Source organism: Haemorhous mexicanus, chromosome Z, assembly GCF_027477595.1.
Source record: "Haemorhous mexicanus isolate bHaeMex1 chromosome Z, bHaeMex1.pri, whole genome shotgun sequence".
In the NCBI taxonomy this organism is placed as follows: Eukaryota; Metazoa; Chordata; class Aves; order Passeriformes; family Fringillidae; genus Haemorhous; species Haemorhous mexicanus.
In genome coordinates this window covers 18,941,457-18,957,150 of record NC_082381.1, presented here as the reverse complement: position 1 = coordinate 18,957,150, position 15,694 = coordinate 18,941,457, and the positions used below count along the sequence as shown (strand labels likewise).

Sequence of the window (15,694 nt, the reverse complement as noted above, 5' to 3'; positions counted from 1 at the left end):
CCTGTCTCAACTCTGCATCAGATAGTCTGGAACTGTGAGATGTCTTATTAATTCAAAGACAAACATGAGCATTTCTGAGGTTGCTGTAGTTGGAAGAATGGTCACATATGTGGTGCTTGCCCTGTTTTAACAAATTTTCTTTATTTTATTCTTCAGGTAGTATGGCTCCTACTGATTAGAAAAGGGACTGTGTTTGGTTTTTTGTTTCCAGTGTTTTGGTTTTTTTTAGGCTTTTAGCCGATCCTAGAATTAAATATTTGTGGGTTTAATTTAGTGAGATCCCTAGGAGCCTAGCCTTAAATTGTGCAGGATAACTTCCCTCCTTGGAAAACTTTAGGGATGCCAGTATTGTTTGGCCACTGCCCTTAGGTTTCATGTTGAGTAGGGACATGTGGGGGTTTGTAAATCGGATCTAGAGCGTTTAATGAAAATACAGAGTGCAGGGAAATAACAACTGGACAGTTGTATTTGAAGAAGAAATTTTTTTCTTTGCAATATGTCTTTGTTGTGGTTTAATTCCAGACAGCAGTCAAGGCCCAGGCAACCCCTTCTTCACTCCCCCACCAGTAGGGTTGAGGAGAGAACTGGAAGAATAAAAGCTACATAATTAATGAGTTTAAAGAGTTTAATAGTGAAAGAAAAATTACACACACATATACAAAATAAGAATTAAGAACATGACAAAGAATTAATTCATTGCTTCCTATCAGCTGGCAGGTTCTCAGGCATCCCCAGCAGAGCAGGGACCCATCACACTTGAGAAGACACTTCTCAATGACTTGAGAAGACAAACCCCATCACTGAAAATGTCTCCTCCTTCCTCCTCCTTCCCCTTACTGACTGACTGACTTATATGCTGACTGTGATGCCACATGGTCTGGAATATCCCCTTGGTCAGATGGGGGTTACCTGTCCTGGCTGTGCTCCCTCCCAGCCTCTTTGCTACTGTGGCCATGTGAAAAGGAGAAAAAACCTTGGCTCTGTGCAATCTCGTTCAGCAATAAGAAAGCCAGCACAAATCCAAGACATAGTTGTATAGTAGTCACTATGAAGAAAATTCTACCCCAGGCAAAGCAGCACAGTTCTTTTCTATTTTATCACCTGCCTGATGAAAGAGCAAGAAAAAAGATCTGACTTGCTACAAATGAAAAACGGATTAAATGCAGCAATGGCTGCTCCTCAGCTGTATAAGACAAAAATCAAAATGGGATTCGTGTTGCTCTCTTGCCCTTTTTGGTTAAAGCTGAATCTTGTCTATGCCAAGTGGTGGGTAAATATTTCTGAACGGTCCTTTGCAGGTTTGTCTGCTTTTAAGATTATTGTCATTTTGGCTGACTACAATGTGTATAGATACAAAATGGATGGAATGTTTTTTTACAAAGGTGGTAAGGTAACTTAGCTGTCTGAGCACCCAGGGGCTGCTCTGTCAGTCACACTGGCCCCACCTGCCTGGGACCAAAGCCCCTCAGTGGCCGTGGCCCCAGGGAGGTGATGGATGCCCTGCTCGACTCCCTGCACACCCCAGACCACTTTCCTTACTGCCTCCACTTCTGGTTTCCCACAGCAGAGTCTCACACTTCTGGGACCTTAAAATAATGTAATCATTGTGCAACAACAGAATAACACCTCAGGCTGGAGGAGGGACCCCAGAAAAGGGACCTTTGTGCTTTTATACCCTCACAGTCTGTGCGTGGGTACATCTGGGGGCCCTTGTCTCCTGCTGTATTTCCAACTGTCCCTTGCCTGGCTGTGCCACAGGTCTCTGTGCCCTTTGTTTTACAAAGGGCTGGCACGAGTTCATGGCCTTTTGCCTCGGGCTGTGCCACCTGGAGCTCAGCTGTGCCCTGAGCTATTTGCACTGAGTGTATTCCTCAACAGTTCTCCCTTTGATTAAGTGGACCATACCTGCTAATATATTAAAATGAAAAAAGAAAACTTTTAAGACATTGAAACACTGCCCTTCCATACAGCATTACTACAAAAAAGAAATATAATAGAGTGAAGGCTAACACAATTTCTGTAGGACACAAATGATTATCAATATGAAATCACATATTTCAGTAAACAAAGTCAGTAATGTTTGGTGGCTACAAGTTACATAGTTGTGTTATTAGCTGGTATTCTACTTCTGTTTGTTAAATGATTCCTGCCCTTCTTATGCTAATTAGTCCACATACTCAGTCTTTCTGGTCTTTTGGTGTGGTGGATTTCTTGGGTTTGTGGTCTGTGGTGTTTGCCATATCCCCTTGCCAGAATTGCCTTTTACTCAGCTGGAGTTGATTCAACACAGTTGCTGAGTTTGTTTTGTTAGTTTCTTCCTTATCTAAGAAGTTCTGCCAAATGTCATTGTGGTCTATGAATTCTGCATTCTTTGTGTCTACTGTCACAAGTACTCTCCCCAAGCTTTGTTAACCTTTCCTAGGAGCTGAGGTCATTGAGGCACATCAAGCCCTAAACCTTAATAAGGCAATTCTACCAACAAGTAATTTATCTTTCTAAATACCTGGACATCCCAGATAGTCTGTTCATGGCTAAAAAGAGAAGTAGGTCTGTGGTTACCCTCCTGACTCTGGAGCTTAGTCTGGTACTTGAGAACTTCTGTCAAGCTGGGCAACCATTTGGGATTCTTTTTTAATTCCTGCAGCTGCCTGTATTTTCTGTACTTGTCTAGCTGTTGCCTCTCCCTCTGTGAGCCTTATCATGAAGTCATCTAGCTACAGTCTACATAGTGTGTCAGAGCTGGCTTTCCCCCAGTTGACCATATTCTCTCAAAAACCATCAGCCCCCCCACCCCTCTGAAACAAACCAATTGCAGTAAAATATGCAGTCATAGGTGGTATTTGTAAAGGAGGTATAGTTTCATTTTTCCTGTAGCTCATGGAAATGCATCTTACAAACAGCCATTTTTGCCCTAGTGACATTAAAGATTTTTATGGAAAAAGTTATATGTGAGTATTTGTTTTTTCTTTGCAGGTCACTGATGAGCTCTTGGAAAAAATAGCATCAAGAAGCCAGAATATTACTGAAATCAATATTTCTGATTGCCGCAATGTATCTGATACGGGAGTATGCATATTAGCAATTAAATGTCCCGGGCTCTTAAGATATACTGCCTACAGGTGTAAACAGCTTTCTGACACCTCTATTATTGCAGTTGCCTCTCAGTGTCCTCTTCTTCAGAAAGTTCATGTGGGCAATCAAGACAGACTCACTGATGAAGGCCTGAAGCAGGTAACCATCCATTCCACAAATTCCTTCTGAAAACTTAGTATATTTCAGCTTAGCAAGAAGAAGATACTCTTTCATAGGATTTAACTAAAATTATGAAAAATCTTCTGTTTTAAAAGTTGGTGTATGGAGACTTATTTTTGGTGCAGTAAATGCTGTTCTCTAGAGACTGCACATACATTTTTATTCTTTTTAATACCTAGGGATTGAATGATCGATTTAGTAGTTAAATGTGCAGTTTGACATCCTGTACTTCACTTCTGTTTGATTCAATTTTCCTGAGCTTGGTTGCTGTTCAAAGCCGTGTTTAAGTAACTCGTTTTTGCTTCATGAATGTTGAAGGTGACTAACATCTTTATTTGTTGGATGCACAGGAGGGTTTCATCAACCCTCAGAGAGTGTAAAAGGACCATTTAGGAGTTAGGGTAAATCAAATAAGCTGTAGAGCATAAAGGCATTGTTAGCTACCTGTACACAGAGTAAAAAACTTAGTTCTTATGTGGTGCTGTTAGCTCCATTTTGTTGACTGTAGTTAGCAACTTCATTTTGTCCTGTATGTAATTAGAATCTTTCTTGTCTGCATACAGTGTTTCAAAGCCTGAAAAGAAAGATAATTTTTAATGGGGGGTGGAGAAGCAGAAAAAAATCTTTTCTCCCATCTCTTCATTTCAGTCAAATTCTGTTGTTTTTTTTTCACTTTGATTTCATTAATTGCAGCTCGGCTCAAAATGCAGGGAATTGAAAGACATACATTTTGGGCAATGCTACAAGATCTCAGATGAAGGAATGATCATTATAGCTAAAGGCTGTTTGAAGCTGCAAAGAATATATATGCAAGAAAACAAATTAGTAAGTACACATCATGATTTTGTTCTTCCCAAGGTATTTTTTGGTTGTTGAAGCTTTCTCTTGCTCTTTATCTTTTAAAAATTTTCTTTAGAATGGCTGCTTTTTGCAAGTGAATTGCTTAAAAATGTTTCGGGCTGTGAAAAGTGCAGTTCTGCAGACATGGCACAGAAGGTGATGCAAAGTACAGGTGAAGCTAAATGCATTAACTTCTTGTTTTTAACATGGTATTTCACGAGTAATTGTTTGGGAGATGTGTGGTTTGTATAGGAAAACAGTTCATATGGAATGTTTATTTTGTTTCTACAAGTGCAGTAAAAAGTGCAGACATCTAAAAGATTTTTGGAGCTTGGGTTTTTGATTACAAGTGATACACTCTGATAATGTTTTCTTGAAATGTGTCACTTTCTCATCAGGATGGAGTAGTGTGCCTATGCTAGTGGAAGGAAGTTGTTGAGGAGTAACAAAACAATCTTGTGTCCTAATTCTATGCAGTCTCTGAAAGGATGGTTTCTAATGCAGAGAGAGGGTGGCTTGCAGAAGACTTAAGTTTTTTTCTAAATTTAATTTTATTTTTAAAAATTTATTTCTTGCAAGAAAGTAAAACTTGCTTGCAGTTGAAATTTTAACTGTCAGCTAACATTGTGGTTATAACCTTAGTTTCAAAAGTGCTGAATTGGAACAAATAAATTGTGTTTTTAAGAAAACAGCTTACCTTGTATTCAAGAATCATTTGATATTTAGCTTCAAAAAGATAAAGAAATGATAATGCTCAAGATTTTTTTTTTTTAAATAGAAACCATTCTTAAATCAACAAAGAAAAAGGCAGCCAGTTATTGGTTTTGATCAGCACTGTAGAAAGTTGAAAAACAGGAGACAGGGATCTAAACTGAGATTTCTGTGTAATTTAAATGCAGAAAAAGGGTACGCCCCTCCTCTTGTGTTGAAACACAGTCTTGAATACTTTCAAGGCTAGTCCTTCTTACCTTAGTATGTAAAAAAACTTTAAATATGAAAAAGAAAAATAAATTATCTGAGAAGTCTGGAAGGAAAAACATCTTCCTTCCTTATCTGGAAAGAGAAAGGTGGGTTAATTAAAATTAATTAACTCACCTTTTTAAATTAATTAACCCTGTCTTTGAAAGGAAGAGGAAAATCTTCAAGATTTGCATAGTTGCATGTGAAAAAAATGGCTTAATTGTAATTAAGAAAGTAGTGTGTTTAAATTTCTGCGTAAGTACTTGATCACTGGAAAATTTGGAGGCAAGGAATTAACTTAGCTTTCCTTGTAGATGCATCTTAGAGTTCTTATCATTGAAGTTTTTATTCTTTTTATAGTGTGAAATGTAACCTAAGAATTTGTTATTGCAGTTAGCACTTAAAGACTTTATGGTTTTAATATCTGAAATATCATTGAAGTTCCTGGTTGAAATGGAACATAGGAAGTATTTTAATCCTTTTTAAGGCAAATGTGAAATGTGCTCTTAACTTGCACTCGACTTGGTTGCTTCATTGTTGAAAACATAACACTGATTTTTATTTGCAAATAAGACAGAAATATTTGCTGTCAGATAAACAGGAAATTTCTTTTAATTTTGCCCCTTCAGGTAATTTGTCTAGTGACTTATCAAAATTGAATTTTTGCCCAGTTTTTAGTGAATTTTCTTTATTTTTTTTTAGTATCTAATTGTACTTAAATTCCTGCCCATCCTTAAATTTTCAGGGGGAAGAAAAAGTCATGGGGCAAACTTGGTATAGCTCTGTAAAATTAAAATTCAGATTCATAGATCTTCTTATGTACAAATGAAGTAAGTTTTGAAGTTGTTATGCACTCCAGGGTGTTGAATCCTTAGAATAAAATACCTCTTGAACAATGCCATTAGATGACAAAGCTGAAGAAGCTGTGGTGCTTTCCCTTTGCTAGGGACAAGAGTCTCTCAGGTCTTGCTGACAGTGTTGTTTTGTGTGACGAACCAAGACAACTTTTAAGAGGTTCTCATGCAATTGTAAAATAGAAACTTTTACAAGCCAAAATAAATTAAAAATAAAGGGATTGTTTAGTTGTGGAATTGCCTTTAAAGGGAGTCATGGTTGGCAAATGGTTTGTCAAGTTCTGTGGGTTACTTTTCTCCCTTTTAAAAAATCCCCTTGATATTTGGCACATATTACTTCCTGTTCCACTGGTGAAGAAGGTGGTTTGGGGAGATATGTGATGGTATGTGTGTGTATTTTCAAAACAAATAAGCATTCATTCTCTGAAATCAAAATATCCTCTGGCAAGAAAAGTGTACTTAATGTAAAAGGGCTTGGTCTGTGTATTTAAAGTTCATACATTGTCAGTATGTTAGAAGACTCCTATCTTCCCCTTTTAAGCAACTGCTGTAGCTTCCATGTAAATAATGTAAATAGTCTTATGTTTTGCATTTTCTTGTTTATTCCTTTCTCAGAGGTACTTAAAAACATGTGTGTGTCTCTTACAGGCAATTTCTATTAATTTCAAAATGTGTAGTGCATTACAGATAGTACATGATGGTTGAGTTTTCATATAGGCTTGTCTCACACTAATGGATTTTACACTTCAAAAATACATCTAGGCAGAGGCAACAATCAGCTAAATAATGCCTTTGTGAGTGTTACTTTGCAGTAAAATGTGTGTGGATCAGGCAACAGAGTTCAGTTGCTTCATCTGTTGCTAAGTAACTGTTATCAGACTGCTGAGCAGAAGCAGAGAAAGGAGAATTTATGTTCTGATTGTTGAATATGCTAGACATTTCACAGAAAAATAGACCCTTTCCTGTCTTTGAAGTGCTGATTATTTCATGGTAATAAGCAAAAGCCGCAATTAATAAATGGGACAAAGGATGTAGGAGGAAAAAGTTAATGTTGCATGGCTAACTCAACAACAGAAGATTGTTGTTATTTGCCTAACTGTTTCAGATTTGTATCTCTTCAAAACATGTTTATTTTTCCTCTCTCCTTTGAATGACAGAAAATTATATGCTGAGCCTCTTCTCTAAAGCATACTGGCCAAATTGAGAACCTAGTTACAAAAAAAGTAGAACTTGGTAGGACTTACGAAGTGTGTCACTGTGTTGTCTCTCTTGATCTGCCCCCAAGCAATTGAATAATCTCATAGAATTTCAATGTAAATGGAGGAATAGATTATAGCTCTGTCCAGAAAAAAATAGAAAATTTCTTAATTTCTTGGCCGAATTTAGTTGGACTTCTTATTTTATGGTTGTGACTGGTATGGTGTGCTATAAGTTCTGTGTTTGCATCATGTGAATGTTCAATGTGAATGAAGCTGGTGGAAGATGAATGGGTTAATTTCATTGTTATCTTTGTACCAATTGCTGTTTCCAATCTTTCCACCTGACACAAAGAGTACCTAGCTTAGGTGTAAAGCCAGAGAACTGTTCCACACTAATGTGTAGTACTGTAGCTGAGACACAGAGTGAGGGGTACTTCGCCTGAATGGCTTTTATTGCAATAGAAGGGTGGAGTCCTAAAATATTTTAAAGGTTTTGTGAGATGCAGGACTTAATGACTACAGTGCACCCAAATGAAAAGGTTATCTCCAGAAGATTTTGTGCAAACTATTTTTCTTACTTTGAATAGAGGAGATCTAGATTTAGGAACTCAATGTAGAGCTGGAGAAAACCTTTCTCCACTTAACTAAATTGACTTTATACACTATTATCTTTTTAATTACTTTTTGTTAACTGGGTAACTTAATGGCTAAAATTTTGATACAATTGTTGCTGAAACTTAACCAGGTGGTAGTTACAAGTTTGTTCCTTCCTATTCCACCTAGTGTGGATGTGTTTTTGTGGTGAACTAGATACGGGTAATGGGAGAGACCAGGGTGGAGTTTTAGATATTGTAAGAGAATGTCAGTATTCCTACTTATATATTTTGTTCCCTTGCTCTCTATTATCTTTTACAAGCTCATTTAAGAGTGGATGAGCTGATATAGTAGCTACTATGGCAGCGCTTCTTCCTTTCCAATAAAGTGATGTTCTGAAGTGGATTCTTAAAAAATAATAGGTTTGAGGGTTCCCAGATGTTTGTGTTAAGATAGTTATAGTCTAACTTGACTGTGTTTCTATTTCTTCGTTAGACTCTTGAGTCTTCAAGTTCAAGATAACCAAGTTTTGGCCCAGTTGGCAATATGCTTGATATGTGATGACACTTTTAAAGCGATGATACTTTTAATTTTACAGATGTCTATTTAGCAATTTTTTAAGATGGGTATTCTGTAAGTGTTCTGCTTACCTTTGCAGTTTGCAGCAGACAGGAGTTTAAATTCAAGTTAACTGTGGTGCTACGTTTGATAGAAATTACAATGCTTAAGATATGTGAAAAATACGCTTTAGTTTCAGTAAGTAAGAATTTAGGTAGACTAAACAGAATATTGCAGTTTTGTCACACAATTAAACAGTTAAAGTATACTTTTACAGCATTGACTGGGATCAACTTAGTATAAAATGTATAGTAAAAATAAATTTAATTCTCATTTTCTGAATAAAAGGTATTGTGTAAGCTGATAAATTAATTTTTGTCTTTTAATGATGTTCCCCTCCTCACTTCTGTTTTTACTTTGGGAACCATTTCCCTTCCTGCTTCATACATCTCATCTACAAAAGACTTCAGCATTGTATCTTGTGTCACAAACATTGAGAGGTGAGAGTATTTTGGTTAAGTTTAGCCCAGGCAAATTGTTTTGGGAAGAAAGTATTAAAAAGGCTTATAAACTGCACAGTGTCAAATGTTCAGAATGAATGGAAGTAACTTACTTTGTTTCAATGGTAACAGGTAAATGAAAGAATCTTTTTGGGGAAAATATTCCAAAAGAATGTAATTTCCCTGTCCCTTTTCCATGCCCCACAATATATTCCATATGCTATTTCTCTTTTTACATGCAGTTGCTTAAAACTGTTCTTCTACTTGGAGAAATTTCAGAAAAATAATTGATTTCCCATGTTTCTACAGGCATACTTTCCCAAAATACTTTTGAACCACTTTATATCATTATTTGAGGTTTTGAAAACCTCAGATTTCCAGACTTTCCCCTTCAATTACTATTTTTACATTCAAACCCCTATGTTCAGAAGGACCCATTTTCTGGTTTTCTTTGCAGACACAGGCACCTCCTTCTCCTTCAGATGTGACCTAGGTTTCCTGCAGCAGAATCTCAGACACTGGATTAATAAAAATTACAGGTTTAATAGAAATAGAGCATCAGGTCAGTGAAGGTTGGGTGCCTTCAAAGAGAGACCCAGAACAAAGAAAACCCCAGGCAATTTTACCCTTATGACTTATGTCTCCACCTCTCACACACTCTTCTCATGCCTTGATCTAATGGTAATTTTTGGTTTGTGGTCTTCTAGCACTTTCCTGGTTTCTTTCTCCATCTCCACCACACAGGCAGGCCCTTTATTTCTTGTCTCATTGAGTTACAGCTTCTGCTGACAACTGTAGCCTCCTTATTTTCTGTTTTTTTTCAGGTGCACCTGCACAGAGGATGGAAAGCTAAGAAACCACTAGTCTTAATATAATAAACATTGCCTAGCAACAAGCAAAACGTCACTATGTTATCAATATTCTTTTCATACTAAAGCTGAAACACAGCGCTGTACCAGTTCCTATGAAGATGACTAAGCAAATTAATTATTCTGGCTGAAAGCATATCTAGGTCTAAGTTCACAGCTTCTGGCCTAAGGCTTCAGCAAATTCAGCTACTGATGCTAAGCAAGCAACACACTAAATCTCACAGCTTTGTAACTTCATGTAGCTCATCCTACTTAGGACTTGTTTATGTTGAATAACTAGCATCTCTCAATAACTACATGCTTCCTAAAAGTTTATATACATATTCAGGAAGATTGTGGAGTCATGGAGTGGTTTGGGTTGGAGGAGACCTTAAAGAGGTCTGGTGTCAACCCCACTACTGCTACACCTGTCCCCTTCCAGGGATGGGGCAGTCCGCAGCATCCCTGGATAACCTGGTCCAAAGCCTCACCATCCCCACAGTAAAGGACTCTGTACATACTGAGATGGATTTCTCTCTTGTGTACACTGTATTTCATAGCTTTGGATAATGATGTTTCATCTTCTGTCAAGTGCTGAATTAAGAGATTTCTGAAGCAAAAACCTTGTGCAGATGGCATGCTGGTAGTATACACTAGTAATGATGAAGTCCCTCTTATATTTTAGTTTCTCAAACACTTTACATACATGCCATAACCACCTTATGTACCATAAAAGTAAGGTTTAGCATTTTAAAAATTTGTTTAACAGCTATACTGATACTAAGATGAAGTGCAGGAAGTCATGCTTTCATAAGAACTACATGAGACATCTGTCTGGTAGTAAAAATGCGATGGAAAAGTTTGTTGTTTGACAAACTCTTCTGAAACATTTACTTTATTAATTTTTGACAGCATAAAATGATTCAGTCAATTTCTTAGAAACCTAACTTACAGAACCTTATTCCTTTGAGTTCGGTTTTTTTTTTTTTTTTTTTTTTTGTCTTTTGTCTTTTTTTGTTTAGATCCGTTGCATTTTGACCTGGGCAGTTTCTGTAATACTGGTCCTGCAGTGAGCCGTTTATGCCAAGTTTGATGTTACTAGAAGGGAAAAAGGCAAAACTTGTGTACATGTGCATAAATCAGCTACATGTATCTTCTGTAAAGGCTTTAGAACCACAGTGCAGACTTCAATTTTCAATATAACTTTCTGCAAGTACGGTGTTAGTAAACACAGTTCGGTGTTGTCACCCTTAGGTGGCGGCATTGACTTTGTAGTGGTGACGAGCTCCCGGCCCGAGCTGTGGGGAATTGCCAGTGCATGGCAGATAATTTCTGAGTATTGTTCCACAGACCCTGTGTTCCCTTCAGCTGCCAGGATTGCTATCAAGAGTAATTCTTAAGTGTCTCAATAAGGTCAGCTGTATGGTTTCACCACTTTCTGCTTCTTTCTATTGTTTCTTTTTAGACAGGTACTGCATTTTGATATTGTGAGTTTACTTGGCATATACAGTGTGTGTGTGTACACATTTGAAAGCCACCCACAGCTGGAGTTGTAATCTGTATTGCTGAATTAATTGTACTTTTTGACTCCTTTCAGATTACGTGTGGTTGATTAACGACTGTACCTACTCTACTGTTTTAAAAACTTCCAGTTTTAGTATTGATAGGATATATACCACTTGAGGCATTCCTTTGGGCTGTAATTTGTTACCACTTCTAGTAAACATTCTGTGTTAAAAGTGTATTGCACATATGCTGTAGATAATTACAATGACAAAGAAGTAAGTGGTGGAATGAAAGAGTGGAAAAGTGGCTGATATGAAACTTTTTTCTACTGTTTGGTCAGCATTATAAAGTGATTTTCCATATGATACTTGCAGATGATGTATTTTGCATATAATTTTAATAAAGGGTAAATGCGTTTATTTTTACATTCAAGGACAACTTTTTATGCCTGTGCATTAATGGCTTGCATGTTAGTGTTGTACATCAAACTTAGGAGGAACTGTAACAAATAATGTTCTCAGTATTGAAGCTTCTGGTATTGAAAGTCCAAATGGATGGAGGTAACGCAAAAATCCTAAATCAAATATACAGGAAAATTTCAGGAAATTGTGAGTTTTAAATTTTGTGTTAGAATATAGGCACTTCTACTTTTTTGTTTCTTTTGTTTGTTTTTTTGGCTGCTCTTGTTGTTGAATAAGTTATTTGAGCTTTTAATTAAAAATGTGATGACCAGGAATTGGAGCTGGATATGGAACCTTTTCAGTTGTTTGAAATACCCATGTTTAGTTGTCTTTTAGGATCACTGGTATTACAGTACTTTAGTCACAAACCAAAGTCCATGATGCAAGAGTGGAAAATCCTTCCACTAAAATAGGCTGCTAGATATTAGAGTTACCTAAATGGAGCTGAAATTTGTGTAGATCATTTGTTTTCTTGTTGGGGTTTTAGTTTACTTGTTTTAATCTGGTGATACCTTGTGTTAGAGCACTGGCAAACTCCAGATTAATCAGTTGTAGGTTCTTTATCTCTTAAGTTGGTATCTTGACTCATGTTGTACTTTGTAAGATTCTTCAGCCATGCACTAAGGGTAGCAGTGAATCAAAACTGATAATATTTCTCCCAGTGAGCTGTGATGCTTAATGAAAGAGAACATAAGTATGATGCTGTGAAGCAAATCCCTTAAAACTGTCAGTATCATTATTTTAAAATAGTGGTAATTTGCATCAATCAAAGATAATACAAATATGTTTTTATTTGTGTGTGACAGAGACAAGATTATGTAATGAATGACAGGCAGGCATCTTTGTTTATATAATTTCTTTCCAGCAAATTTCAGTTGAACATTTTTATCTTTATGAAGCTAGAAGAATGAACTTGTCAAATTTCTGAAGCTGTGGGAAAACACTTCTGTTTCCCAGAGAACTTCACTGTAAATTACATAGGTTACAGTTTCGAGTGTAAGAGGTCAAATCATTAGGGTACAAGTTCTACAAATGTCTGCATTCCCTCTTCTCATCTTTCTATAGTGACTGGTACCTGGGAGCACATATCTATGTAATATAAATAGATACAGATATAGATGAAAAAATGTGTGTTCTCTGTGTGTGTATGGAAGTGCTTTTCCAGGTAGTTGTATTGTCCAAAATGCGACATTGTTGGTAAACAGTGTTACAGGGCAAATTGAATAGGCATGGAGACTGAACTGCTGAAACCATCCCAAATACTGTCTTTTTTGAGTCAAGGTTAAATTTTTGTGAGTTTTAAACTGCAACATCAGTCCCCCGGTGGGTAAACTTTTACATTTATACTTGGATTTACACTTAAATTGCAGATTTATCATTCATACTCACTTTATGCACTTTCATCCTAGGAATTACAGCATTATTTATTTCAGAATTTGCTATGGCCTTTCAACTGTCATTGTGTTTTTAATCCAGAATGATAACGTTTAAAAAACTGTGTTTGTCTGAACTTTAGACATAGGTACTCTTGTAGTTATTATGGCAAATTTTGAACATCCTATTCTGCTTTTGAGAACTATGTGTAGCTTTGTCCCAGTATTTTTAAGAGTCCTTAGCTTAGTGTTCCTCCTTTTCCTTGTTTGGTATAGTTTGGTTTTTTAAATTAATATTTTCCAGTAATAACTATTAAAATTCTGTTGTATCTGAGGCTTTCCCTAAAAATTGTCTTGGTGGGGTGATCCTCAGAGACCAACTTGTGGTTTTCTCCGTTTGGTCTTCTTGTTCCATTGCATCCAAATGTGGTTTATTCAGGATTTTTGTTTTGTGTATGTCTCTCTGGGAAGTGTACATTATTCTGTCTTTATGCAATTAAATTACAGTTTTCTAAAACAGCAAAATTATTTTTAATTCTTTGAAGGTTTTTTGTGAGATTTATATATATATATATGTGTGTGTGTGTGTGTGTGTGTGTGTATCTGTGTATTCTCACTGTTACCCTACTGATTCTCCACCCCATCCCACTATGGGTTGTGAACTGCTACCTGGGGTTAAACCACAGCAATGGAGAAGATTGTGCTGGTGTTCCCCTCTCCTACCACCTTGGTAAAATTGCAAGTATGTATTAAGAATATTTTCTATTTGAAACATCAAAATGTAAATTAGGGAAAAAATCTAGATTACAAAATCATGGAAAAGATCAAATATGATTGGGAAGTACTTATTTTTAAATGTTTTTCTTCTTGAACATAGAGAAAAACAAGCCAAATACCTCTAAGGGTAAGGTTTTCATAAAGTATTTTAATTTTCCTCATTCCCAAAAGAAAAAACTACTGGATTTGGTAAATGGGTCAAGGGGCCAACTTTGTGGTGGGTGAGTGTGCCTTGCCAGCAGAAACTTTCCAGAAGACTTGCTGGGACTGCTTCCAAGGGCTGCATTTTTGCAGTAGGGATTGTGCGTGGTGCCGCTTTGGAGGCGTAGCTGTGCCTCTGCCGTGGTCTCCCTCGCTAACGCACGAGCTGCATGCCCAGAGGATTTGTTGGTAGGCCTTGTGTGTGTGTTTCTGGTGATGTCACCCTGCTGATGCCATCTGTGGAGTTGTGCCAGAGGTACATCCATACGCTTCACCACTGCCAGGGTTTGCAGCAAGGTGTAGGTCTGACAAAGGAGGTGTTTGCTTTGTTTAAAATGTCAGCTTTGCAAGTCTCTTCATCTGCACAGTTCTCCTTTGTTGTATTTCCCAGTCTGTTCGTGTTTGGAGACTTTGGAGTTTTTAAAAGATGCTTTTATAAGAGCAATTTTATGGTTTTCTTTAAACTAGTCCTGAAGTTTTTTAATATCTTTTTTGATTTGCTGTTCAAAATATGTGAAAATGAAAGTTGTTGGTCACACTGAAGTTATTGGATTGTTTTTGTGGGAGGTGGAGTGTTTGCTGTTAATCTTGTGCAGTTTCTTGAAAATACAGAGAATTACTCAGCTATGTAAGAATACTTATATTGTATAGCATGAGTGAGAGATTTGTGATTGTATTCTTGAAATTGGATGATTTCAGCTACTACGTGAGGCTGTTTAAATATATTTGTTATTTCAGAAAGATGGCAATTTCTAGAATAAAACTGTAGTTGATAATTTCTGTGGTTTTAGGCATTTTTGAAAATACCTTAAGGGTGTACACTTCAAAAATTTATGCTTTATAGGTTTCAGAACAGCTCTATCTTGTACTGTTTTCCTTTATTTTTCTTTCATCTCTTGCATCTCAGAATACCTTAGAAAATTTATTCTTCCTATGGAGCTCATTCTTGAGCTAATGTACTGGGGTTTTTTAAAATATCTCTTAGCACTGTACCGTCTAAAAAACACTGTGCTGTTACTTTTGCTCCTAGACTACAGTTTCTCCAGGTTTTGAAGTATTTGCAACAAAGTTTCAGGAAGTTTTGGAGTGCTTTTAATGAGCTAGAAATAGTGTAGGTGTTTGCTGTATGCACATCTTGTAGCTCTTCTGTGCTTTTTTGCTTTACTTTTTTAGTCTTGCTTGGGAAAGGTGTTGCAAATAAACTGTTTTGGAAGGATTGCTACAGCTGACCTTTTGTTTTTTTCGATTGTGATACTAATACTCCGTGAAATGATGTGAAACTGCAGTGCCTGTAGAGATAAGTGGTTGATGTTATTTTTTTTTTTTTTTTTCTGGGAGAAAAGCTCTATGGACAGTGAATTTTAAACTTGAATGGCACTACTTCCTTACTAGTTCTGTTATACAAATGGAAAATTGGGAGGACAGTCATCCTTTGGCGGAAGTAGTTTTTTTGTAAGGCAACAAAATTCTTGTGATCCTGTCTGGTAGGACTGTCACATCCTGTGAAGGCCTCTACCTGCCTCCTCTATATGCTTCACTCTGTGGTGACGGAAGTTACCTGGAAATTCCAAACTTCTCTGAGGGTATTCCAGCCATTTCAGATACTTTGGTAGTGGCCTAGTTGTTGTTTTCATGCGAGTGATAGTTGTGCTGTATTACAACATAAACTCAGGTAGATCATTGTTTTCCTCTCCTATAAAGCACTCTGGGACTGAAAAGTATTATAGAAATGGGATATCCTGGATTTTCATGGCAAGATATGCTGGTTTAG

General features: G+C 36.8%; 1 protein-coding gene across 2 annotated transcripts in view; it reads left to right on the top strand.

Annotated features, from left to right (window-relative positions):
* Positions 1 to 15,694, top strand: part of FBXL17 (F-box and leucine rich repeat protein 17) — a 269,579-nt gene that overhangs the window by 12,956 nt on the left and 240,929 nt on the right. For both annotated transcript variants that reach the window (XM_059873473.1, XM_059873474.1), the window contains exons 3-4: positions 2,974 to 3,231; positions 3,946 to 4,077. In XM_059873473.1, the coding sequence (XP_059729456.1) occupies positions 2,974 to 3,231; positions 3,946 to 4,077 (390 nt within the window). The remainder of the gene's footprint in view (positions 1 to 2,973; positions 3,232 to 3,945; positions 4,078 to 15,694) is intronic.